The 26185-nt window shown below is 41.5% G+C and overlaps 2 protein-coding genes across 2 annotated transcripts in view; both read right to left on the reverse strand.

Moving 5' to 3' along the window:
* Positions 1-16935: 16935 nt before the first annotated feature.
* TIMM8A (translocase of inner mitochondrial membrane 8A) lies at positions 16936-19871 on the reverse strand. Its single transcript, XM_012767416.3, has 2 exons — positions 19652-19871; positions 16936-17990 (listed from the first exon to the last, which is right to left on the reverse strand). The coding sequence occupies exons 1-2, from the start codon at positions 19781-19783 to the stop codon at positions 17829-17831; spliced, it is 294 nt and encodes a 97-aa protein (XP_012622870.1). The 5' UTR covers positions 19784-19871; the 3' UTR covers positions 16936-17828.
* A 1446-nt stretch (positions 19872-21317) lies between these two features.
* The window catches only part of BTK (Bruton tyrosine kinase), a 37951-nt gene continuing 33083 nt past the window's right edge, over positions 21318-26185 (reverse strand). The window contains exons 16-19 of the mRNA XM_075999201.1: positions 25677-25741; positions 24869-24987; positions 24215-24372; positions 21318-21817 (exon numbers count right to left, since the gene is read on the reverse strand). Of these exons, the coding sequence (XP_075855316.1) occupies positions 21746-21817; positions 24215-24372; positions 24869-24987; positions 25677-25741 (414 nt within the window). The 3' untranslated portion in view covers positions 21318-21745. The remainder of the gene's footprint in view (positions 21818-24214; positions 24373-24868; positions 24988-25676; positions 25742-26185) is intronic.

Genomic DNA, 26185 nt, shown 5'->3' on the forward strand with positions numbered 1-26185 from the left:
AACAATCCTCCCGCCTCAGCTTTCCAGAGTGCTAGGATTACAGGAGTGAGCCACCATGCCCGGCCTGTATTCAATAGTTTTAAAATAACAATTTCAGTATTATTACTAACAGGTATGATTATTGAGTGTGAGTTGAGATTTCCTTGTGATTTATATTATCTTTGGTGTATGTCCCACCAGTTTACTTAAATTACAATGCTTTAAAGTAACCTGGAATAATTCTTCTTTGTGTCATTCTACCAACAACTGATATATGTTTAATTTGTTGTATTTATTTTGTTTTCAATTTTTAGGGATTTTTAGTTTAATTTTTGTTATAATTATGAAAAAAATTATGTGGTTCCAATGTTAAAACTATAAAAGGTACATTCAGACAACTTTAGCTTTCATTCCTGACCTTTAAGAGTTTGTTCCTTCCTTCTTCTTAGAGGTACCTATTTTTATTAGCTCTTACTTTATACTCAGTTAATATCAACATAATATTAATATAAGATTAGACAAATAGATGCACGGAATAGAATAGCAAATCTAGAATGAGATCCTAGTGTTCATTTTGGCAGCACATACACCAGAATGAGATCCTAGAATATGTGAAAAGTTAATGTGTGACAAAAGTAGTTCAGTTCATCAGGAAAAGGACAGATTATTTAATAATTGATACTGGCACAATTGGTTATCCGTTCAGAAGAAATGGTTATTCAGAATAAACATGGTTTATTTTTGAAAACATAAATAGCTATATATGTTCTTATTTCCTTCCTTTCCTTCATAAAAGGTAGCATACCTTATGTACCATCTGTGCTTTGCGTTTTTCACTTAACAGTACATCCTGGAGATTATTATATAAGGAGTATAGAAATCTTTCTCTTTTCTTTTTACAGCTGTGTGGTATTCCATTGTTCCAATGTACCATGTTTTATCCAGAAAATCTCCTATGCTGGACATTTGGGTAATTTAAAATTAGCAAAAGTTGATAAGGCGCAATGGCTCACGCCTGCAATCCTAGCACTCTGGGAGGCCGAGGCGGGAGGATTGCTTGAGTTCAGGAGTTCAAGACCTGTCTCCACTAAAAATAGAAAAATTAGCATGACATATGCCTGTAGTCCCAGCTACTCAGGAGGCTGGGGCAAGTAAGGATCGCTTGAGCCCAGGAGTTTGAGGTTGCAGTGAGCTACAATGACCCCATTGCATTCTACCTAGCACGACAGAGTGAGACTCTATCTGAAAAAAAAAAAAAAAGAAATACTAGAAGCCAGAAAACAATAGAATGACATTCTTTAATATGCTAAAAGAAAATAAATGCCTACCTAAACTTTTAAAAAAAATTGGCAAAACTTTATTGCTGATGGGTGTGTGGGAAAAGGGCATTCCTACATTTTTTTTTTTTTTAAATTTAGATCAGAGATCCAAGGAGGACTTTCCTATATATTGATGTTAGAAATATTTAGTATTACAGCCACGGTAAGCAATCTGGCAGTATCTACTGACAATTTTAAAGATGTAGGCCGAGCGTGGTGGCTCACACCTGTAATCCTAGCACTCCGGGAGGCCGAGGCGGGTGGATGGCTCAAGGTCAGGAGTTTGAAACCAGCCTGAGCAAGAGCGAGACCCCATCTCTACTAAAAATAGAAAGAAATTAATTGGCCAACTAAAAATATATAGAAAGAATTAGCCGGGCATGGTGGTGCATGCCTGTAGTCCCAGCTACTTGGGAGGGCTGAGGCAGGAGGATTGCTTGAGCCCAGGAGTTTGAAGTTGCTGTGAGCTAGGCTGATGCCACGGCACTCTAGCCTGGGCAACAGAGCCAGACTCTGTTTCAAAAAAAAAAAAAAACGGTTTTAGAGACAGATTGAAATTCAAGTCAAAGCACCATCATTGGCTATGTGATTTGGGGCAAATCACCTAACAGTCTTTCTAAGCCCCACTTTTCTCATCTGTAAAATCTGGGGTTTTGTGAGCATTAAATGAGATTATTGATATGTTTACTAACACAGTGCCTGGAAGATAGCTTAGTAAATTGTAACTCACAATAACCCTAGGACGTAGGTTTGACTACTGAGGAAATGGAATCAGAGACGAGTCACTTGTCCAATGCCGCACAGCTAGTAAGTGGTGAGCTGGGATCGAAATCCAGAAAGTTTGACTTCAAAACCCATGCTCAAGGCCGGGTGTGGTGGCTCAACCTGTAATCCTAACACTCTGGGAGGCCAGGGCAGGAAGATTACTTGAGCTCAGGAGTTCAAGGCCAGACTGAGCAAGAGTGAGACTCCATCTCTACTTAAAAAAATGATAATAATAATTAATTATAAAATGTCCGATTTCCTTAAGTACTAAGTTTGACAGTTGATATCTTTAACATTTCACATTGACCCTTCTTGTTTTATTTTTATTGTGAAGGTACATCCTTGGTCTTTAAAACACACGTTTTGGCTCGTGATTATCTTTCAAATTTTTTAGAACAATTTTTGGGAAACCATGGATAAGTCAAAAATTCGTGTTATTTTCGAATATGAGTTCCGTTGTGGAACCAATGCAGCACAGACAGCTCAAAATATCAATGAAGTGTTTGGGAAGGATGTGGCTAATGAACGCACAGTACATCGATGGCTTGAGAGGTTCCATTCTGGTGTTTTTAATCTTGAAAATGAGCCACATGGGCTACCTGAGACGAAGGTGGATAAGGATGAGCTGAAAGCTGTAGTGGAAGCGAATCCATCTCAACCTATGTGTGAATTAGCAGCAAGGTTTGACATTACTATTCCAACATTGGACAAGGTAAACGTTCCAACAAATGGGCAAGGTAAAGAAGCTGGATAGATGAGTACTGCATGAATTAAACGAGTGTCAGAAAAGAAATCGTCTCAAAGCTTGCCCTTTTTTCTGCATCATGGCATAAAGGATAACCATTTCTGTACCATATTGTTACGTGTGATGAAAACGGATTCTTTTTGACAATCATGAGTGTTCAGCACAATGGTTGGATAAAGATGAAGTGCCGAAACACAGTCCAAAACCGAATATTCATCAAAAAAAGCTAATGGTACCTGTTTGGTGATCCAGCGTTGGTATTATCCACTACAGCTTCATGAAACCGGGACAATTGATTACAGCAGATGTCTACTGCAACCAGTTGGACAAAATGATGAGGGGGCTTGTGATTAAGCAGCCAAGATTGGTCAATAGAGACAGGCCAGTCCTCTTGCAAGACAACACTGGACCACATGTTGCTCAAACAAAGCTGCTTAAACTACAGAGGCTGGACTTGGAAACTCTCTGTCACTCACTGTATTCACCAGACCTTGCACCAACTGACTACCTCTTCTTCCAGGCTTTGAACCACTTCTTGCAAGAAAAAATATTCAATTCTCAATAAGCTATGGAAAACGCCTTTCATGATTTCATCACCACTCACTCTCCAGGCTTCTTCATTGCTGGCATAAACAAGCTACCGTTCAGATGGCAAAACTCTTTTGATAGTTTAGGTGCATACTTTGATTAATTGTACTGATTCTTGTTTGAGATGTAATAAACTACACTTTTGATTCAAAATTGGACATGTCATATTTAATTACTTAAAATAGAAAAATTAGCTGGGTATTGTGGCACCTCCCTACAGTCCTGGCTTTCTTGGGAGGCTGAGGCAGGAGGATTGCTTGAGCCCAGGAATTGGAGGTCACAGTGAGCTATGATGACGCCACGGCACTCTACCCAGGAGACAGAGGGAGATTCTGTCTCAAAAAAGAAAACCATGCTCATAACCACAACACTAAAATGTTAGCTGCTATTTATGCTGTTACTGATGGCTCTGCTACTGATTAATAACATGGGAAAATGCTTATAGTAAAATGTTGAGTAAAAGAAAGAACACAGGCTGGGCGTGGTGGCTCACACCTGTAATCCTAGCACTCTGGAAGGCTGAGGCAGGAGGATCGCTTGAGGCCAGGAGTTCGAGACCAGCCTGAGCAAGAGCTAGACAACGTCTCTACTAAAAATAGAAAGAAATTAGCCAGACAACTAAATATATGGAAAAAATTAGCCGGGCATGGTGGCACATGCCTGTAGTCCCAGCTATTCAGGAGGCTGAGGCAGGAGGATTGCTTGAGCCCAGGAGATTGAGGTTGCTGTGAGCTAGGCTGACGCCATGGCACTCTAGTCCGGGCAACAGAGTGAGACTCTGTCAAAAAAAAAAAAAAAAAAAAAGGAAAGAAAGAAAGAATATAAAATTATATGTATGTTATTCTGATTTCGCTTTGAAAATTTTGTATTGTGCTTAAGCACGCATTGAGAAAAGACTGGAAGAAAATATACCAATATATTAAAATGATTATATTAAAATGATTACCTTTTGGGTAAAACAAAAGAACAATCCTGGCACATAGAAAATGCTAAATATTATCATCATGATCATTTGTTTCATTGTTCTGAAGATTCGACAACATGCTCTAAATGTGAATTTAGTTGTATTTATCCTGCTCAGGATTCATAATTCCTTAATCTGAGGATTCACATTTTTAACTCATCAGTTCTGGAATACCCTCAGCCACTGCTTCTTTGAATGTTACTTTTATTCATCTGTCCTGTATGTCTCTTTACTTCTCTTTTATATTTTTTTATTTCTGTATTCCTCTGTGCTGCATTCTGTGCATCTATATTCCAGTTTACCACTTTTCTCTTTTGCTGTGCCCAATTTGTGGTTCAATATGTGCATTGAGTTTTTAATTGTAAAACTTATTTTTTCATTTCTAGAATTCTTTTTTAATACTACCTGGTCTTTTTGAAATAGTGTCTTGTTCTTTTCTGATGTTTTCAATTATGTCTTTAATCGTTTTAAACATAGTTATTTTATAGTGTATATTAGATTATTCTATTATCTGCAGATCTTGAGGTCTAAGCCTGTTCGTTGTGTCTTCAGACATTTGCTTATGGTGCAGTGTTTCTTCCTGTGTTTTATAATTTTTTATTGTAAGTTGTGTTCAGTGCAGCTTTACCTGTGGGAACCTTGTGAAGAATATGTCTCTCTAGAGCTATTTTTTGCTGCTTCTGCCAGCATGTTATGCTTCTGACCATGTTATGCTCATTTTTTGGCCTGGAGGGTTCCTGGACATTTCAGGAGGTATATACTTTGAATTCCAAACCCACGTAAAACCAGGCCTGAGGTTACAAATCCTCACAGGGGGACCTTTTTCTACCTTTCTAGAGCCCAGATTATCTTCCTATGGTAGTGAATGATGTTTTTCCAGTTCAACCTTATTAAATGTGTCATCTTTTGAAAGTCTCAGCTGTCTACAGGTATCTCAGTTCCAACCTTACTGCCTTACTTAGGCCCAAGGCTCTGTCTCCTGCTGGCTCTACAAGGCCAGCAAAACCTAAGCACCTTACTTAATGAGGTAACTAAGCTACCTGCAAATATCCCACCCCACTGGAGCAGCTGAAATTTCAACACCCACCAAATGCTCTGGCTTTTGGTTTTCCACTTGATGTTTGGACCTCTGGTGATTTCCTTTACTTACTTGCAAGCTCAGCTGTATGTTTAAAAAGATGTTATATTTTATTTGTTATTTCTAAGTGTTTTGCAGTATGGGAAGACTTTCAGGTTATTTAGGGTATCCTATTACCAGAAATGGACATCAGAGATTATTTATTTATTTATTTATTTATTTAAAGGCAGGTGCTCCCTCTGTCTCCTGGGCTAGCATGCAGTGGCATCATCATAGTTCACAGCAACTTCAAACTCCTGGGCTCAAGGGATCCTCCTGCCTCAGCCTCCCAAGTAGCTGGGACTATAGGAACGTGCCACCAGTACCGGCTAATTTTTCTATTTTTAGCTCAGGTTGGGACAGAGATTATTTTTAAAGGAAAATAATTTTAGGATGGCAGGCAGCGTTGGTTTAAATGCCAATCTTAGATAAATTCTTAAAGAATTTGTCTTTAGAAGGCCATCTCCCTTTCTTTCTTAGGAGAATATAAATGAATTTTTTTCATGCCCTATTTCATCTTTAAAGCTTTTTGCTTGCCTGAAAAAGAAAATAAAACTCTCAACCTACAATCTACTAGTCACCGGAGGTCTGCTACCTCTTCTTATATATATATGAATCTCAGTACATTTGGCAGAATACCAGATTTCTTGCCAGTTTCTTGAAAAAGACTTTCTTGAAGTGGACTATAGTGAAGGTGAGAAGAAGGATTCATCTCACATATGTGCATATATATTATGAATGGATATGAGAAAATTTATCAAATTAATGGTTCTCAACTTTTTTGGTGAGCTCTGCTATAAAAATAAAAGGTGCTTAGCATGCTTCTTAGAAGGGAGAGAGTAATTTATTTCCCTTCACACATGTCAGGAATGAACTTTAATATAATATGGATAAATGGCAGATTGCATATAGTGAATCTTGAGTGGTTGGCCATCCTCATTCATTTCCTCTTACTTCTCATATTCAGTCATTGAAACCTAGCCTGGCTATCTTGGAATTACATTTCTAACTTAAAAATCTACCAGGTCTCTACTTTCAGTCTTGTCCTTTTTCAGTCCTCAGCACACATGTGATTGTAATCTTCTCAAATTAGGTGCTTAAAATACTTTAGAGGTACAACATCACCTTCAACACAAAATCCAAACTCCTTAGCATAATATATGGTCCATGCTACCTTGTGATGCTCATATCCAGAGATTCTCCCATGTCTACCTTGCATTTAAGTGGCACCAGATTATTAGAACTTCCCCCAAATTCTACATATTCATATTAGACCTAAGCTTCTTATTTATTTATTTTTTATATTTATTTATTTTTTTCCCCAAATTCTGTGGGTACAAATATTGTTAGGGTTACATATCTTGCCCCTGCCCCCCTCCCCAGCCTGCTCTGCCAGAGCTTCAAGCGTGTCCAGTCTTCAAGTGGTGCGCCCTGCACCCACCATGAAAGTGCGTACCCTTCCCCTTCTCCCCCCTTCCACCTGTTCACCTCCCATTAACAAATTTTTTTTTTTTAGACATTTTGGTTACAGTGTGTTTCTTTGTCTCTCCCTAAAAAGGGATAGAGGTAATCCTTTCCCCCCTACAATGCTCATCACATCCTTAAGATGTGGGTCTCCCCCCTAAGCTTCTTATTTTAATGAAAATATTTTTGATGAGTTTACTTCCATTAAAGCCATGAAAATAAAATTTAATAAATTCTAGTTTGGGTGAAAATAACATAATTTAAACAACTGCTGTATTTTTAAGCTTTTTTTAAATCTTTATTTTGGTTTTTTTGTTTTGTTTTTTTTGTTGTTGTTGTTGTTGTTGTTTTTGAGACAGAGTCTCACTTTGTTGCCCAGGCTAGAGTGAGTGCCGTGGCATCAGCCTAGCTCACAGCAACCTCAAACTCCTGGGCTCAAGCGATCCTACAGCCTCAGCCTCCCGAGGAGTTGGGACTACAGGCATGCGCCACCATGCCCCACTAATTTTTTGTATATATATTAGTTGGCCAATTAATTTCTTCCTATTTATAGTAGAGACGAGGTCTCACTTTTGCTCAGGATGGTTTTGAACTCCTGACCTTGAGCAATCCGCCCCCGCCTCGGCCTCCCAGAGTGCTAGGATTACAGGCGTGAGCCACCGCGCCCGGCCTTTATTTTGTTTTGAACAAAGCATATCTGAAGACTAGATGCTGTGAGTTTCAATTTATTTTTCAATTTTTCAATATTTTTTCAACAGCTTTTAATATTTTGGAAAAAAATTATCCATTCCAAAATACACAAATATGTATATGGCACCCAATAGTTTTCCTTTTGCCTTAGGCTCCAATATGGTTCAATATAGCACTGTTACTGATCCTGTCTTTATTTAAAATTTTGAGGCTGTGCACAGTGGCTCACACCTGTAATCCTAGCATTCTGGGAGGCCGAGGAAGGAGGATCACTTGAGGTCAGGAGGTCGAGACCAGCCTGAGCAAGAGTGAGATCCCGCCTCTAATAAAAATATAAAAAATTAGCTGAGCAACTAAAAATAGAAACAAAAATTAGCCAGGCATTGTGGCGAGCACCTGTAGTCCCAGCTACTCAGGAGGCTGAGGCAGAAGGATCGCTTGAGCCCAGGAGTTTGAAGTTGCTGGGAGCTAGGCTGACACCACAGCACTTTAGCCTGGGCAACAGAGCGAGACTGTCTCTAAATCATTCAATCAATAAATAAAATTTTGATATTTTGTTCATCATGGATTTTTTGCATTAATTTGATTTTTAAAATAGTGCATTAAAGGCCGGACGCGGTGGCTCACGCCTGTAATCCTAGCACTCTGGGAGGCCGAGGCAGGCGGATTGCTCGAGGTCAGGAGTTTGAAACCAGCCTGAGCAAGAACGAGACCCTGTCTCTACCATAAATAGAAAGAAATTAATTGGCCAACTAATATATATATAGAAAAAATTAGCCGGGCATGGTGGTGCATGCCTGTAGTCCCAGCTACTCAGGAGGCTGAGGCAGGAGGATCGCTTGAGCCCAGGAGTTTGAGGTTGCTGTGAGCTAGGCTGACGCCACGGCACTCACTCTAGCCTGGGCAACAAAGCTAGACTCTGTCTCAAAAAAAAAAAAATAGTGCATTAAAATATCATTCCTCTTGATTACTAAGTTTCTTGGCACTCCCTTAAATTTTGCACATGAAGTGAGTGCCTCCTTCACTCCACCCTACTCCCAGCTCTGCTTGGGGTCCTTAGATATAAATAATCTATTTAAGACTAATGGGCATCTGAAAGTATTGTAGTTGAAACATAGGGTTTTTATTCCTTACAGTGGTTTCTATCACACCTCCTCACTTATTAAACAGAGTTCAATGTACTGAAATGGGGAGAAATTTTATTTTTAAAATAATATTTATACTTTGAATAGGTGATTCATTCACATGATTCAAAATTCAAAAGGCATAGAAAAAAGATACATAGTATAAAGTCTCCCTCCCACCCATACCTCCCAACTACCCAGCTCTTTTCCCAAGAGGCAACCAATGTTAACAATATCCTTCAAGATATAATTTATGCTTATTCATCAAATGTATGTACATACATTTTAATTCTCCCCTTTTACACAAATCGCATACAGTGTCTTGAATCTTGGTTTTTTAATTTAACAATATGTATTGGAGCTCATTCCCTATCAATATATAAAGAGGTTCCTTATTCTTTTTTATTGCTGAGTAATAAGCATCTCACTGTAGGAATACTAATTAACAATATTGTATTAGCCCAGCCTGGTGGCTCATATCTGTAATCCTAGCACTCTGGGAGGCTGAGGCGGGCGGATGGCTCAAGGTCAGGAGTTGGAAACCAGCCTGATTAAGAGTGAGACCCATCTCTACTATAAATAGAAAGAAGTTAACTGGCCAACTAAAAGTATATAGAAAAAATTAGCCAGCTATGGTGGCCCTGGCTGTAGTCCCAGCTACTTGGGAGGCTGAGGCAGAAGGATTGCTTGAGCCCAGGAGTTTGAGGTTGCTGTGAACTAGGCTGACGCCATGCCACTCTAGCCCAGGCAACAAAGTGAGACTCTGTCTCAAAAAAATAAAAAATAAAAATAAAAATAAAATTGTATTGATTGTTTCCAGTTCTTATTACGAACATTGTTTATATGCCATTTTGCATATATGTGAGTATTTTTGTAGGATGAATTCCTAGAAGTCAGATTTCTGGACTGGAAGATTTGTACATTTATAATTTGGCAGATATTGCTAAACTGCTGTCCTCAAATGGTGCCAACTTATATTCCCACCTGTAAGATAAGAGAGTACCTGTTTCTTTACACCCACGGGTAACAGTATGTTATCAGACTTGCTTTGCCAGTCTAAAAGGTGAGAAATATCTCAGTGTAGGATTTTTATTTATCTTAAATATAGACATCTTTTCACATAGTCAAGAACCATTCATATTTCCATTCCTTTGAACCATCTCTTTATATCTGTGACAGTTAATTTTATGTGTTAGCTTGACTGGGTTGAGGGATATCCAGATAGCTGGCGAAACATTATTTCTGATTGTGTCTGTGAGGGTGTTTCCAGAAGAGATTAGCATTTGAATCAGTAGAGTGAATAGAGAAGATCCACCCGTACCAACATGGACTGGCATCATCCAATCAAGAGCTGAGATAGAACAAAAAGGTACAAATTCTCTCGCTTTTGGAGCTGGGACATATATCTTTTCCTGCCTTTGGATATCAGAGCTCTGGGTTCTCTGGCCTTCGGACTCTGGGACTTACACCAGCTTGCAGATGTCAGATCGTAGGACTTCTCGGCCTTCATAATCATGTGAGCCAATTCCTATGGTCAATCCCTTTTTGTATACCTATGTGTGTCCTATTGGTTCTGTTTTCCTGGAGAATTCTAATATCCTTTGCCCATATTTCTGTTACATTGTTGATTTTTTATTATTGATTTATAGGAGCCCTTTATATAATAAGGATATTTAGCCCTTTGTGAAAAAGTTTTGAATATTTGCTCCTTGTTTGCTGTTTTACTTTTCATTTTGCTTATGGAAGTGTTTGTTCAGGATGTTTTATGCAGACAAAATTAACTCTTACTTTATGGCTTCTGACTTTTGTGTCAAGTGTGAAAGCTTGCTGAAACCCCACTGATAGTGGAAGAATGAAGACTAAGGGGGATCTTGGTAATCACCATGTCACTAAGGAATGACCTATGAATCAGAGTTGACTGTTATAAATCTTTAAAATTCCATAACCTTTGCAATTTCCCCATATTTATTATTTGTGCTGTCCCAAGTCTGTTTCCCCATAGTGATTCAAAGCAAAACCTTTAAAATGCTCAGGACCACTGGGCTTGTCTTGAGTGGGGGCGAATCGGGGATAACAGTTAATATGATGGGAAAAGAATCCCCAAATGTTGGCAGCTTTAAGGAAGAAAATAAAAGCATCCCTGGGACCTATCTGGGGGAAGGAAAAAGTGCTTGAAAAACGGGGATTAGCTCTTAAGACATGGTGGTGTATCTTGCCACACAAGGATAAGGAAGAATAGCTGTTCAGAAAAAAACTAGGTGGTGTTCATGCTTACTCTGTAGTGGCAAGGTACATCTAGCAATATCATGACCACATTACATTTTTCTTTTTTTTTTTTTTTTTTTGGAGACAGTGTCACTCTGTCGCCTGGGCTAGAGTTCAGTGGCGTCAGCCTAGCTCACAGCAACCTCAAACTCTTGGGCTCGGGCAATCCCACTGCCTCAGCCTCCCGAGTAGCTGGGACTACAGGCATGCGCCATCATGCCCGGCTAATTTTTTCTATATGTTTTTAGTTGGCCAATTAATTTCTTTCTATTTTTTTAGTAGATATGGGATCTCACTCTTGCTCAGGCTGGTTTCGAACTCCTGACCTTGAGCAATCCGCCCGCCTCAGCCTCCCAGAGTGCTAGAATTACAGGCGTGAGCCATCGCGCCTGGCCCACATTGCATTTTTAATTTGAACGACACTGGTTTAGTACATTAGGTCCATCATGTTATGTAGCAAACGGTTCAAGTCTTAGGGAAATAACTATAGGGCTAAAGTCCAATTTAACAAATACCACTGAGTCTCTGACTCCTCACTGTTTCCTTCTTTTTCTTGTCTTTGTACTTCTTCCTCCTTTCCTTATCAAAGTACAGTATTAAAACTCAAATGATATTTACCTATTTATTCTTTTGGCTCGTGTCTAAATTTTCCTATGAAAAATTTATAGAACATTGCATTTGTGAGTAATCTTTTTAAGTATTTCTGACTTTAGGGATATGTTTATCTTCCTTAAATTGAAGGGGGGCAATAAATGATTCCAAGAGTTACCCAGACACTGGAGCTCTGGGGATAGCCATCTGGTAATTTCCTCTCTGAGGCCCCTTCAACGTGATCAGTTCTGTGATCTTCCTCTCTTTCTAGTCACTTTTGCTGCCCTTTGTACCCCAAGGCATCCTTTTATTGCACATTATTCTCTACTCTCCCTGCTTTCCTTTATCACCACGTTTCTCCCCCTTTCCACCTTACTCCAGATTTCTCTCACAGCTCCCCCATATATGTCCCCCCTCCATCCCCGTTTCCACTATCTTAATTCAATCATCTAGTCGCTTCGCTGAACTACTGACACATCCTTATTACTGTTTTCTCCTCCTTACTGCAACCTCCATATAGCTGCCAAAGTGATCTAATTGCAGATATGAGGGTTAAGGTAGGACTTTCATTTATTTTAAGCAATTCTATGTTGTTTGAAAGTGTTAAAACATGCATGAAATACTTTTGTCATTTAAAAAAGTGCAAATAGGGCCCTGTGCAGTGACTCATGCCTGTAACCCTAGCACTCTAGGAGGCTGAGGAGGGAGGATCGTTCAAGGCCAGGAGTTCGAGACCAGCCTGAGCAAGAGTGAGACCCCCATCTCCACTACAAATAGAAAGAAATTAACTGGCCTAAAAATATAGAGAGAAAAAATTAACTGGTCATGGTGGCGCATGCCTGTAGTCCCAGCTACTTGGGAGGCTGAGGCAAGAGGATTGCTTGAGCCCAGGGGTTTGAGGTTGCTGTGAGCTAGGCTGACGCCACGGCACTCTAGCCTGGGCAACAGAGTGAGACTCTGTCTCAAATAAATAAATAAATAAATAAATAAAACTTGTGCCCTGTCCACTAAACCATGCTATCTCTAGAATATCTTTCAGTCACTTTGGCTCAACCTTTTAGAAAAACATTATTTCCTCTCTTTAAGTACATTAGAAAGCAGTTTAGTACGGTTCAGACCATGAGCTCTGGAGTCAAACTGCCTGGGTTCAAATTCCCTCCCTACAACTTATTAGCTGTATAACCTTTAATAAGTTAATTAATTTCTCTGAGCCTCAGCTTCTCCATCTGTAAAATGGTATGCCAGTAAGTTTCTCTCACAGAGTTGCTGTAATTTTAAAAAGACCCATATAAAATATGTAGTACAACGTGCGGTTTTATGTACCACACAGCGTGCATACCCTCAATAAAGCATAGCTATTATTGTCATTATAGTGCAGATACCTGCCGAATTTCTGTTGGCCCATTTGTTCATCTGGAGTTCCTGATCAGTACATCTTATCAGTACATCTGAATCCTGATTTGCCATATCCTAATTCCCCTTCTATGTATTGCTGTGTAGCAAAAACTGCCATAATTATATTGCATATGTTTTGTCTTTTTGAGAGTGATTTTTGCAAGATACAACTTTAGACATACAGCAATTTTTATTAATTCATAACATTAAATGGGTATTTATTCAAATGCTGCTCCTTTGTTAAGGTGTTAAAGAATGCAATGTTTTGTTTTGTTGTTTTTTTCTTTCTTTCTTTCTTTTTTTTTTTTTTTAGACACAGTCTCACTCTGTTGCCTGGGCTAGAGTGCCATGGTGTCAGCCTAGCTCACAGCAACCTCAAACTCGTGGGCTCAAGTGATCCTTCTGCCTCAGCCTCTTGAGTAGCTGGGACTACAGGCATGTGCCACCATGCCTGGCTAATTTTTCTACATATTTTTAGTTGTCCAGCTAATTTCTTTCTATTTTTAGTAGAGACGGAGTCTTGCTCTTGCTCAGGCTGGTGTCAAACTCCTGAGCTCAAACGATCCTTCCGCCTCAGCCTCCGAGAGTGCTAGGATTACAGGCATGAGCCACCACGCCCAGCCTGTAATGGTTTAATTGTCGAATTGCTTTAGCATTTCTTATATATGTATTTTTAAAAGTAATTCAATTCTTTTATCACAGGATCACGCCTATAACCCTAGCACTCTGGGAGGCTGAAGCAGGTGGATAGCTCAAGGTCAGGAGTTCGAGACCAGCCTGAGCAAGAGCAAGACCCCATCTCTACTAAAAATAGAAAGAAATTAATTGGCAACTAATATATATATAAAAAATTAGCCGGGCATGGTGGCGCATGCCTGTAGTCCCAGCTACTTGGGAGGCTGAGGCAGGATTGCTTGAGCCCAGGAGTTTGAGGTTGCTGTGAGCTAGGCTGATGCCACGGCACTCACTCTAGCCTGGGCAAAAAAGCAAGACTCTGTCTCAAAAAAAAAAAAAAAAAAAAAGATAAGAGTCTTGCTCTGTCACCCAGGCTAGAGTGCAGTGGCATCATCATAGCTCACTGCAACCTTAAACTCCTGGGCTCAAGTGATCTTCCTGCCTCAGCCTCTGGAATAGGTGGGACTATGGGCACATGCCACATGCGTGGTGATGCCTGGCTAATTTTTTTAAAAAAAATTTTGTAGAGACAGGGTCTCAAAATATTGCCCAGGCTGGTTTCGAACTCCTGGCCTGAAACAATCTTCCTGCCTCGCCCTCCCAAAGTGTTGGAATTACAGGCATGAGCCACTGTGCCTGGCCAATGGTCCTTTAAAAACCAATTTTTACCCCCTAGCAATACCTTAATAAAAAATCTTGGCCTAGGGAGGTTTTATTCCAAAGTCTACTCAATAGCACTTCTCTTAAAACTCTTCATATTCTCCTTCAGCCTTATTTTTGTTGCCACTGCACTCTAGCCTGGGTCACATAGCCAGACCCTGTCTCAAGAAAAAAAAGGAAAAAAAGAAAAGACCATCAATTGCTTTTCATTATTTCATGTAAATGATACTCTAAGTGGGGTTTCTCAACTTGGTACATTTTAAAATTCAAACTCCTTACAGAGATTTGTTATCTTAAGTAAATAAATTCTTGCTTGATTTCCTTGTATCTGTTATCCTTAACGTTATTTCATGGACTCATGGGTAAGAACCTTAGGGACAGACTGGTTCCAATTTTCACAATATGTTCAGTAAAACCCTAGAGGCCTGAAGATAGTGCCTTAGGCATCATTGGGGGCACAGCGGGGTGAGACAGGCTACCAGACACCCAGAGCAGCTTAGCTTTTCTGTTTTATATATTAGGCTTCTATATAAGATTTCATTTCAGGAAAAGGGTCTGCTAATCCCAACCTTTTGTTTTACAGTTGAAGCTTGAATTTTCTACCTTGAGTATTTGCAATGAGGACTTTGAATGTCATCAGGGCAGACAGTACCACCTTTCTATCAAGGTTGTGAAAATCCATTTCTGAGACTGACAAAACAAATAACAGCCCAAGTTCTTGCTCTGGTACTTACTAACCTCCTTGAGGACAGAGCAAATGTTATACCTTTGCGTTTCCACTGTCTTATGCCTAATAGTGTTGAACACATACTTGGTGCTCAAGCATATTGTATGAAACCAACAGACTTTCTTTCTTATTATATATACTGGCTGTGTGAGCAAACCAGTAATGTCATAAAGCAAAGACATTTACGTTTGTGTGCACATATGAGAACACTTAAATACTAAATGAATAAGAAAGAATCATGGATATAGCAATAAAATAAATAACACAATAAATGCTATGATAGTAAGAATGAAGATTAAGGAAAAGACCAAAGAACCTTTCTCTATGCCTTGAGGTTTAACATGAATCATAGGGGGAAAGTCAACAGGGGCGTATAGATGCAAGATACCTATCCTGAAAGCATGATTTCTGTTGGACTTCAAAATGCCATTATTCTTGCTACTATTGGTACTGCTACTACAACTTCTTCTTCACCATGTGCATGTTCTCCAAACAGTAGTCAGACTCTCCGAAAACTTACTTAAATTATATCATTTGGCTGCTGAAGCCTCAAAATGGCTTCCCATCTTGCTTAGTAAAAGCCAAAAGTCCTTACAGTGGCCTACAAGGCCCTATGTGATCAGTGCACAAACACAGCCCCCCAGCCCTGATCCATATCATACATTTTTCCCCAACTTTCTCACCATTCTTGTTACCCTACTCCAGCAATACTGACCACTTGACTGTTCTCCGTGGCATCAGGCCATGCAGTTCTTACCTTGAGGACTTTGAACTTGCTGTTACCTCTGCCTGACACGTTCTTCTCCCAGATACCCACAAAGCTTGGTCACTTAGTTCTTTCAGGTCTCTACTAAAATGCCACCTTCCCAGGGAGGCCTTCTCTAACCATCTTATATAAAATAACCATGCCTGGCCAACATTCCCTAACATCTTTACCCTGCTTTTTCTCCATGGCACTTATTAAATTGACACATTTATATGTTTATTGCCTGTTTTCCCACACTACAACATAAGCTCTTCAAGAGCAGGGACTTTATTTCCATGCACTGCTGGAATCCTGTTACTAAAAACAGTAGCACAGAGTAAGCACTTAAATGTTTGTTGAACTGTGTTTTCATCATTATTTTTTAAAATTTCCTTCTATCATGCCTGTAATCCTAGCACTCTGAGAGGCCAAGGCAGGATTGCTCAAGGTCAGGAGTTCGAAACCAGCCTGAACAAGAGCGAGACCTCGTCTTTACTAAAAAATAGAAAGAAATCAACTGGCCAACTAAAAATATATAGAAAAAAAATTAGCCAGGCATGGTGGTGCATGCCTGTAGTCCCAGCTACTCGGGAGGCTGAGGCAGGAGGATCACTTGAGCCCACGAGTTTGAGGTTGCTGTGAGCTAGGCTGATGCCAGGGCACTTTAGCCCGGGCAACAGAATGAGACTCTGTCTCAAAAAAAAAAAAAAAAAAAAAATTTCCTTGTAGTGCCCATCTATGTCGGGAGAAAGCTAAACAGAAACTTGAGACTTCTAGAAATCTGTATTTCCCCAACTTTCATGGATTTGCACTAGAGACTCCCAACAAGTGGGTCCACTTTAGGTCTATGCTCCAGTCTAGTAGGATTCAAAATAAGAGGGGAATCCAGTCAATGCAACCTCTTTTACTATACTTAGGGACTTGACAGCACAGAATTCCTTCCCTCCCCATCTCATCTCCAGGTTCTCTTTTCTCACAAAAAAGACAAGGACCCCTGGAATACTGTGCCATACCTTGCACAGAGCAGGTACCCAGACTGACTACATTTCAGCTTTGGAATCAGCCCACACTAAACCTCTCCAGTTTCCAGAAAACCAAAATAGAAAGCCTTCTCAATCATAATTGAATCTCATAGAAGTTTTTATTTCAGTGATCAACAGAATGCAGTAAATGGAATCTACACTGATTTAACATTAGGCATGCACCTCTACCTGAAACTGCTATTAGTTTTTGACTAGCCTAAATCTTTATAACTTATTTAGGCACATCTTTAAAGTTTTTGTACCCTGATATACAAGGTAAGTTAACTTCTTCCTTGTGGCAGGCTAGTAATGAGAATTATGTTCACTGGCTAGATTCCTTTATAACTAAAGGCCTCTAGACTCTCAGACTGCCCCATAATACCTTGAGACCATAATTTAATATAGATATTTCAGCAAATCACAGTACAGGGGAGGCAAATAATCTACAAAGCTGAAGTGCACGGTATGAACACTCCATAGATCTTTTTTCCCCAACATTGATAGTCAAACACTAGATAAGGAGGCCCACAGTTAAATACCAAATTATCCTTCCCCCACTGCTATCCTTTCTGAAAGACACAATGATCTCCCCAGAAATTCGAAATGAATCCACACAAATGAGAGATTTTACCTATGTGGTCCCACAATCAAATTATAGAAAGCAGTTCCACTATCAAAATTACAGGAAGCAGTTAATGGCGCCTTTGAGAAAAGCACAGTCCCACACACAGTAATACACATCTAATAGAGTTTTCCATTCATCTGTCAATTATTTTCACAAGATTAGCATTAAAAAAAACACAATCAAATACACATATATAATCCTCAAGCCCCCCACACACAAATTGGTCTTTGTTCTTTCTCAGATGACATGATGTCCCAAGAGTGACGAAAGATGGGAGCCAATTCCTCCACAGCCATTTCTTCAATCCTCCCATCAACAGCTCTTCATTTCTTGAACTACCTTCTTTTTCCAAAAAGGTAATGCTGAGATCAGTCAGAAAGGCTTTCTGAGAAGACTGGCTTGGATTTCTGGGTCTGTTCCAGTCGATTCAAGATGAATTGGCTTGTATCAATGAAACGCTCAACGCAGTTCACAAAACAGGCCTCAGCCCGACTGTCCAACTTTGGCCCAGGCTTGTCCATGCACTTCTCCTGCTCAGGACAAGATACAGAATCACAAAAGGAACTTGGACATACCTAACAGGTACAATGCACACTATCTCGGCGATGGGCACACTTATAACTTTGACTCAAGCAGTACAAAAGCAATCCATGTAACCAAAATATTTGTACCCCAGTAATATCCTGAAATGTTTTTTTAAAAAGGAAACTTAGAAATTAAAAAAAGAGGGATGGGGGTTACTTTGTATTGCTTAGAGGGAAAACTTCACCTAAAAATAGTATCTGATATGTTAAGAATAGTTACAAAGTGTGGAGCAATTTTCTCCAGCCTTAAATTCTCACAACCCTATGGAGTAGATACTATTATAAATTCTCATTTTACAAAGAGGGAAACTGTGGCGCAGAGATACTTTGCCCAAGGTCATAGGGCCAGAAAATGGTAGAGCTATTACACAGCAAGAAAAAATGGCAACATATAAATGAAGTAATGTTTTGTTCAATTTGGTTGTAACTCCACAATGCTGCTTGCATTAATGCCTTTCAATTAAATGCAGAGCACAAGGGTGAAAGGATAAATCATTATGTCAAAGCACCCTAAAACCTATCAAAGAAGAAAAAAAAAATCTACAACCTGAGATCCCGTAACTTGTCTACTTAGGCCAGAGGTTTTTGAATGCTCTCCAGACAAATGGGAAACTGTATGAATTTTCCTAAAGGGCCCATAGCTTACAGATTGTTAAATGGAGTCCTTAAGCACACCCACACTTGGCCCAGAAGTAACAAATCACACATTTTTAAAAAAGAATCAAAGCATTCTGGCAGACCAGGGTCAAATAAGCATTTGGTAAGTGTCATAGTCCAGCAATATCACAAATTTATGGGGAAAGGACTATGGAAACAGATGACTGTATATAGTTCAAGTTCGAAAATTTGGTTAATTATCCTCTGCGGTGTACACAAGCCTCAGACCTTCCAATTCCAAGGAAAATTATTCTGGACCTCTGAATTCTGTTAATTTTGTACGTCAAGGGAGGGCAGCACGCTGTCCTTGGCAACCAGAACACTTTTATCTGGAGCTGCAAATGCCTTCCACCCTTTTGCCAAAGTCCCCTCACAGGGCAGACTCAATTCCTCAACCTTCAGACCTGAAACGTCTTGCTGTTACACAACAATCCAATAAAACCAGTAAATGTGTGTGTGTTGGAAGAGATTACACCACTTTTAAAGTTGATGGGCTAGAGCCATTCATTTCTCACCGGGGAGAATTAGAACTGGGGAATCAAGGTAAATCCCAAGGAGTCCGGGAATAGCAAATTCACTGGTTCACTGACTGTCTGGGACTGGAGCTCCCAGAAATAAAATCCCAGAGCTGGGAGCTCTGATCAGTCTCGGTGACCAGCACTAGGCAGCTTTAACCTCAGGTGCCAGAAAGAGCTGGGTGGGACAGAGGCGTTAAGTCTTCTTTGATCCCAGTCCTATGCACCAACAAAGTCGAGGTCCCAAGTGACAGTCCCCTGAGAAGTAGAGTCACCCTTCTTCCCTGCGGCTCAGCCTGAGGAACCTGAGAAAACCAAGGGGTGCTGCCGGGTCCGCCCCCACACCACATCCCCAACGTTGTCGCGAGTCCCGAGGGGTAAAGACAGAGAGGGAAAGTAAGCACAGTGTCCAGGTCCCAGCCCCAGGATCCTCACCCAACAAAGTTCGGTCATCTGGTGCACCAGCTGCTGGAAGCGCTGCTTCTGAGTCTCCACCTCGATGAAATGCTGCAACTGCGGGTCCACAGCGCCCAAACCCGCCGCGGAGGAAGACGAAGAGGAATCCATCCCAGCGCGACCACGCGTGCCGAGACGAACTCCGCACCAACTCACCGACCTTCACGTGTCTCCGCGACGGAACCGGAACCACAACCCGCCGCCCTGGGGACCGCCCCGCGAGCGCACTGCGCGGGCGCGACAAGGGCGCCCGGGTCCGCGCCGCCACCTCCAGCGCCCGAGGCGACCGAGTGCTCCGGAGCACGCCCGGCTCCTCCCGGGAGCCCGCAACCCCGCGCCCAGCCTGCGCCTTGATGTTTCAGGGCTTGCAGCCTAGCGCCGAGGTGCAGTCGAGACGTTATTCCAAAAAAAGAAAAAAGAATAAAGGAAAAGATAAAGCTACTTCCGACCACGTGGCCCGTTCGGGGCCAGCCCAACCTGCTTCCAAATTGGCCCGCGATTTCCCTGCTACCCGGATTGTGCGTGTCCCGGACTGCTTGACTTGTTCGTTGGCCATGCTGGGTCCCTGGCTCTGGTTTTTGGATGGAGTTTTCTCCTCTTCTGACCTATGGAAATGAGGCTCTGGCAGAGTTTGTCCCCGGCTTTCAGATTCATTCAGATATTGCATGTCTATCATGTGACAGGCCCTGTGCTTTGACCTGTGACTATCTCTGTTACAGAGACAGGATTTAACACAAGCGAGACAGGTTAAATGCCAGGGGTCCTGTTGAGTTCTCAGTGTTGGAATAGGCCAAACCATTATCACATAACAGCTTTCTTTTTTCTTTTTTATTTTGAGACAGTCTCACTCTGTTGCCCTGACTAGAGGGCCATGGCATCAGCCTAGCTCACAGCAACCTCTACCGTATTTCCCCGAAAATAAGCCCTACCCATAAAATAAGCCCTAGCAGGATTTCTAAACATTTGCCTAATATAAGCCCTACCGGGAAAATAAGACCTAGTGATTGGCGTGGCTACGCAGCGTTTCTGCACAACCCATGCATTTCGCCATGGAGCGCTGAAGAAGACAAGCAGCCCTTCTTATCTGTCCCATCCTGACAGCTACTATCCCAGAGGTGACCAGAAAGGTGCCGGCAGCCCCACCAAGAAGGTCACTCCCTCTTTCAGGTCCTGGCCATCCTGTGCGTGCTGCAAGCTGAGGCTTTGAGGGGAAAATAACACATCCCCTGAAAATAAGCCCTAGGGTGTCTTCTTGAGGAAAAATAAATATAAGACCCTGTCTTGTTTTGGGGGAAACACCGTATACCTCCTGGGCTCAAGCGATCCTCCTGCCTCAGCCTCCCAAGTAGCTGGGATACAGGCATGCGCCACCATGCCCGGCTATTTTTCCTATTTTTGAGTAGAGATGGGTTTTCCCTGTTGCTCAGGCTGGTCTCAAACTCCTGACCTCAAGTGATCCACCTGCTTCAGCCTAGGATTATAGGCGTGAGCCACTGCACCTGGCCACAATAGCTTTCTTGAACACTGGGATAGGGTGCTTCAGGTAGGCTGCATGATTTCATATATATTTCATATATTTTTTTTTTTAGCTAGCCTGCAGAGGTTGGAAGGCTGCATGATTAATCAAGATATCAGAGACCTTCATGTTTCCAGTAATTTTATTTTATCAAAACACCCTCCCCTCCCATTTTTAAGACACCATTTCATTCTTTTCAAATTTTGCCCCCCACCCACAGCTCTAATGCCTACCCAAAGAGCTGTTGGACCCCTTGTGAGGCTATTTACATCCCTCCCTCCCTCAAAATGTTTCCATCCTAAATTCAGTCTGTCTTAATATTCTTGGGAAATTTCCTCTCTGGGGGGTAATACCAGGCACAATAATTCCTTGGCCTTTGCTCAGAAGGCACTATCCCAGGGAATCAAAGAAGAGAGGCATTCCTAAGTGTAGAGAGGGGCCACTGTGTATTCAGTGGCAGCACAAGGGCTTCAAGGTCTGCAAGCCTAGGATTTCCTCAGAGAAAGTGAAACTGGGACTTGCAGAGGAGAGGAGTAGAACCAAGCTTATTGGCGAGCTCAGGATTCTTCATCCATGACATCTAGAATGTTGCTCAGAAGAATTTTGAAAGTGGGACGTTCATCTGCTTTCTAAAACCAAAGAAAAAGTGGAGTGTTATAGTGGCTAGAATCCAGAACTCAAGGGAAATTCAATGAGTAAGCAGCAAATGTTTATTAAGTATTAACTATATGCCCAGTAGCACACCCTGTCCATTATGAAAGAAAAAAAAAAAAAGGAAAAGAAACAGTAGCTCTCCATAAAGTCCTTGCACACTTTTCATTTTTAGTAACTCAGGTTATTAGTGAGATAAGACAAATTTACAAATTAAACTGACAAACATATTGATTAAAACTAAGGACAAGTTCATGATCTAATTGTACACACTGCATTCTTATTTTGGAGCTTCAAGTGAAAAATGGCTGCCAAACAAGTTTGAGTGGTTGGCAGAACAGAAATCCCACAAACTGATAATTTTTAGTTTGGTTTCAAACACTGTTTCTATCTTCCCCAAACCAAAGTTAACAATGGGATTAACATTTCAAAACTACAATCTGCATCTCTGGGCAAGGATTCTGAGTGCATGGGACCTTCTGTTACCATTGTCTGGCCTCCAGACTAAGGCTCTTTTTGACAGCCATGGTCTACAAGCCTCTGAGGCATTTAGTGATTCAGGGAACATTCGTGCAAGAATGGTGTCCATCTGTCAGAACCAATCTATGGTTTTCAAACCTAGCTGAGTATCAGAATTTCCTGGGAAGTTTAAAAAGAGATTTCTGGGTTCCACTTCAGATGTACATAATCAGAATTTCTGGGGAAGAGGCCCAGTCTTCTGTATTTTTAAGAGTTGCTCAGGGATTCTGATATGCATCGAGTTTTGTGGCCACTGCTTTAAACACGCTGTGGAGAAAATGCCTGTCTGAAATAGTATTTAGATAGCAGATGAGGATGTCCTGATTGGAAGGGAATATAACCAATCACCCCTAATTCTGCATCACATAGGAGAGAGAAGGGAAATGACTCCAAGGAGTTTTCCCTTTCTCCACACAGTTTTTGGTGACCTCTGTCATTTGTTCAAGGGAAAGGAGCCATGCTCTGATCCAGATACCCACTTTCCACCTCACCCGGAGGGCTCCAGATTCACATATGTGTTTGTTGGCCACTGTGAAGAGCTGAGCATTTATTTCCTACTAGAGATTTAGGTTGCCAAAGTAAGGTTGCCAAGGATCTACTGAAAAGTGAAGAAGGCACCTGGGGAAGAACCCACAGTGAGAGCAGCAAAGCATTTTAGTAATAGTGGGACAGACTCTTCATTTTCAAAATACCACACCTACCCACATACCCCACCATGCACCATATTAAAAAACAAAACAAAAAACTCTACTACCTATTTTAGTTCCTTCTCAAACCTTAGGGTTTTAAAAAAAAAATCTCATTTAGGCCAGGTGCGGTGGCTCACGCCTGTAACCCTAGCACTCTGGGAGGCTGAAGTGTGTGGATCGCTCAAGGTCAGGAGTTCAAGACCAGCCTGAGCAAGAGTGAGACCTTGTCTCTACGAAAAATAGAAAGAAATTAGCTGGACAACTAAAAATATATAGAAAAAACCAGCCGAGCATGATAGCATATGCCTATAGTCCCAGCTACTCAGGAAGCTGAGGCAGGAGGATTGCTCTAGCCCAGGAGTTTGAGGTTGCTGTGAGCTAGGCTGATGCCATGGCACTCTAGCCTAAAAAACAGAGTGAGACCCTGTCTAAAAAAAAAAAATCTTGGCCGGGTGCGGTGGCTCATGCCTGTAATCCTAGCACTCTGGGAGGCCGAGGCGGGTGGATTGCTCGAGGTCAGGAGTTTGAAACCAGCCTGAGCAAGAGCGAGACCCCTCTCTACTATAAAAATAGAAAGAAATTAATTGGTCAACTACTAAATATATAGAAAAAATTAGCCGGGCATGGTGGCACATGCCTGTAGTCCCAGCTACTCGGTAGGCTGAGGCAGGAGGATTGCTTGAGCCCAGGAGATTGAGGTTGCTGTGAGCTAGGCTAATGCCACAGCACTCACTCTAGCCTGGGCAACAAAGCGAGACTCTGTCTCAAAAAAAAAAAAATCTTATTTAGGACCTCAGCCAGAAAAGTTTGGCAGCTAGTGAAGTAGAAGAAAGGGCCAAGGACTCTCGAAGGAATGAACAAACTTTGATGACATTTCTTTGGTAATGCCCATACAATTGTCTGAGTGCCTTTGGCTACCTGCTAATGCTGGGTGATGTGGTCCCACAAACCCCCTCTTTCTAAAGCTGAATTAACATTGGGGTCTACTAATGATACTCTGGTGGCAATTGGGGTGGGCCTGGGAGAGCGTCTGGCCATCAGATGATTGGGGTGCAGACTGGGGTCAGAGAATGTGTGCGGCTGGCATGCAGCCATGGAGAGTGGAGACTGGCCAGATAAATGGGAAAGTAGGTTCAAGTAAATAAGAGGTCACCATAAAACTGATACCTCGTGCCAGCAACTGTACATGATGGTATATACTCTCTCTGAAGCCAGATGAGGCCTGTAGAGACGTAGGCCTTGAGCAATGTGCTCAGCGGTCTCGCTGTTAGTAAATCTTTCATATGGCATCTTCCCCAGGGAGTAAATTTCCCACATCAAAACACCTAGAAGACAGAAATAAAGGTATTAAGTCAGTTTGCAGTCTTTTGGGGTAGTAGGGGTCCTAGTCTTCCCAGAGCAACCTCCAAGATTAGAGTCAGCTGGTTCTCCCCTGTGCGCTTTTTGCATCTTACCCAAACTTCTGCTATAGTACTGACCACAGTGTGTGCCAGGGGACTGGAGATCAGGGTGGCACTAGATTATAAACTCCTCTAGAAGAGAGACAGCATCTTATTTGTCTCTGTAGTTACAGGGTCTGGCAGAATTCCTGGTACACAATCAGTATTCAGAAGCTGTTGAAAACTGAATGAAGGCAGGGATCATGTCCAGTTTCCTGTTTTTATCCTCAGAAACCCCCGTGGTGCCTGACACATAGCAAGCACTCCCCGAGAGTGAGATGAATGAAAGAACGATCTCTCTGTGCAGGTTGCAAAGTGTGAATTTTCCCATTACATTTCTCTTCCTTTGAGCTGTGTAATCTGTATAATCTTATTCACTTACCAAAAGCCCAAATGTCAGACTTGCTGCTGAACTTGCTATACATAAGGACTTCTGGGGGAGACCACCTGACCGGAAACTTGGAGCCTACTGAGCTTGTGTATTCGTCATCCAGGACGTACCTGCAAGGGATTCAGGACTTGTTAGCATTAGGGTTTGGAGAGCTCTCATATTGAAGTTTTCTTGGCACAATCACAAGAGCGGCACAGATACATGCTTACAGGCTTTCTCTCAAGCCTCTGCTGGTCAACAAATATGTTTCACAGATGTTACTTTTAACCAATTTCCTATTTTCATATCTGAGCTTTCCTGACAGACAGTATGGTTACAGGAAGAGTGAAGTGAAATAAGATCTAGCAGGTGTTCCCTTCCTCGTCTGGGTCCCTCCCCCTTTCCTTTCTCTGCTCTTCTTCCCTTCCATCTGCTCTGCAGTTGCCAGTGGGAATTAGACTGATTAAGAAAGAAGGAGGTCATTGTAAGTCTACGCACTTAAAGAAAAAAAAAAAAGAAAGAAGGAGGGATGGAGCAGAGTCAACAGGATTAACAGAACAAGATAAGATATTGGGGAAATAGCTACAAAAAAAGAAGGGGCAGAAATAAAGGGAGAAAGGAGAGGAGAGAGAGATAACAATAAAAGTATGAAAGAAGTGGCTTAAACAATTCAGAGGAAGCAAAAGGAATAGAAAGATGGCAGAAAACACCAGAATGAGAAAAAAAAAGACAAGGAGGGGATTAAAAACTATAACACCCCCTCCTGTTTGTACTATGCTACTTTTATTTTTAAAGGGAAAGATGAAAATGGTACACTCACCTGGACAGGCCAAAGTCAGACACTTTAACAACTCCTTGATCATTTACCAAACAGTTTCGAGCCGCCTGTGGTGCAACAGATACACGTGAGACTCCATCCCTGGCACACAGGCCAAACGCACAAAGCTTCTTCCCACCAGTAGAATGAAGCCAGGGAAGCCTCATCGCCTTCGACTACAGAAACCTTCCCAACTAATTGTTGATGCCACTGAGAAATTTTGATGCAATTCCACCCCACGGGGAAAGCAACCTGATATATAGTCCTACGTAAAGTACTGGGGACATGCAGAACAATTTCATTCCCATGAGCAATTCCACGACACTCCTTCCTGCACTGAAATGCTGAAACAATTGAGGGAGAACAGGAGGCAAGTTTGTTTCTTGCTTTTCTGCCAGCGAGACTAGGGCAATAAACTCTGATGCTTCCAGGGGCTAGGCAGGAAAGTAAGAGTGAAGTGGGGTAAGTGGAGATTGCAGGGAATGGAGCACACATGCCTGGTCTAAAGGAAA

The sequence above is a fragment of the Microcebus murinus genome, chromosome X (genome assembly GCF_040939455.1).
Source record: "Microcebus murinus isolate Inina chromosome X, M.murinus_Inina_mat1.0, whole genome shotgun sequence".
NCBI classification, from domain to species: Eukaryota; Metazoa; Chordata; class Mammalia; order Primates; family Cheirogaleidae; genus Microcebus; species Microcebus murinus.

Excerpts from the sequence above, each read along its gene's own strand:
- TIMM8A (XM_012767416.3), bottom strand. The coding sequence starts at position 19,783 with ATGGATTCCTCTTCGTCTTCCTCCGCGGCGGGTTTGGGCGCTGTGGAC. Across the intron at positions 17,991-19,651 it reads AGATGACCGAACTTTGTTGG|GAGAAGTGCATGGACAAGCC; the intron begins GTGAGGATCCTG and ends TGTCCTGAGCAG.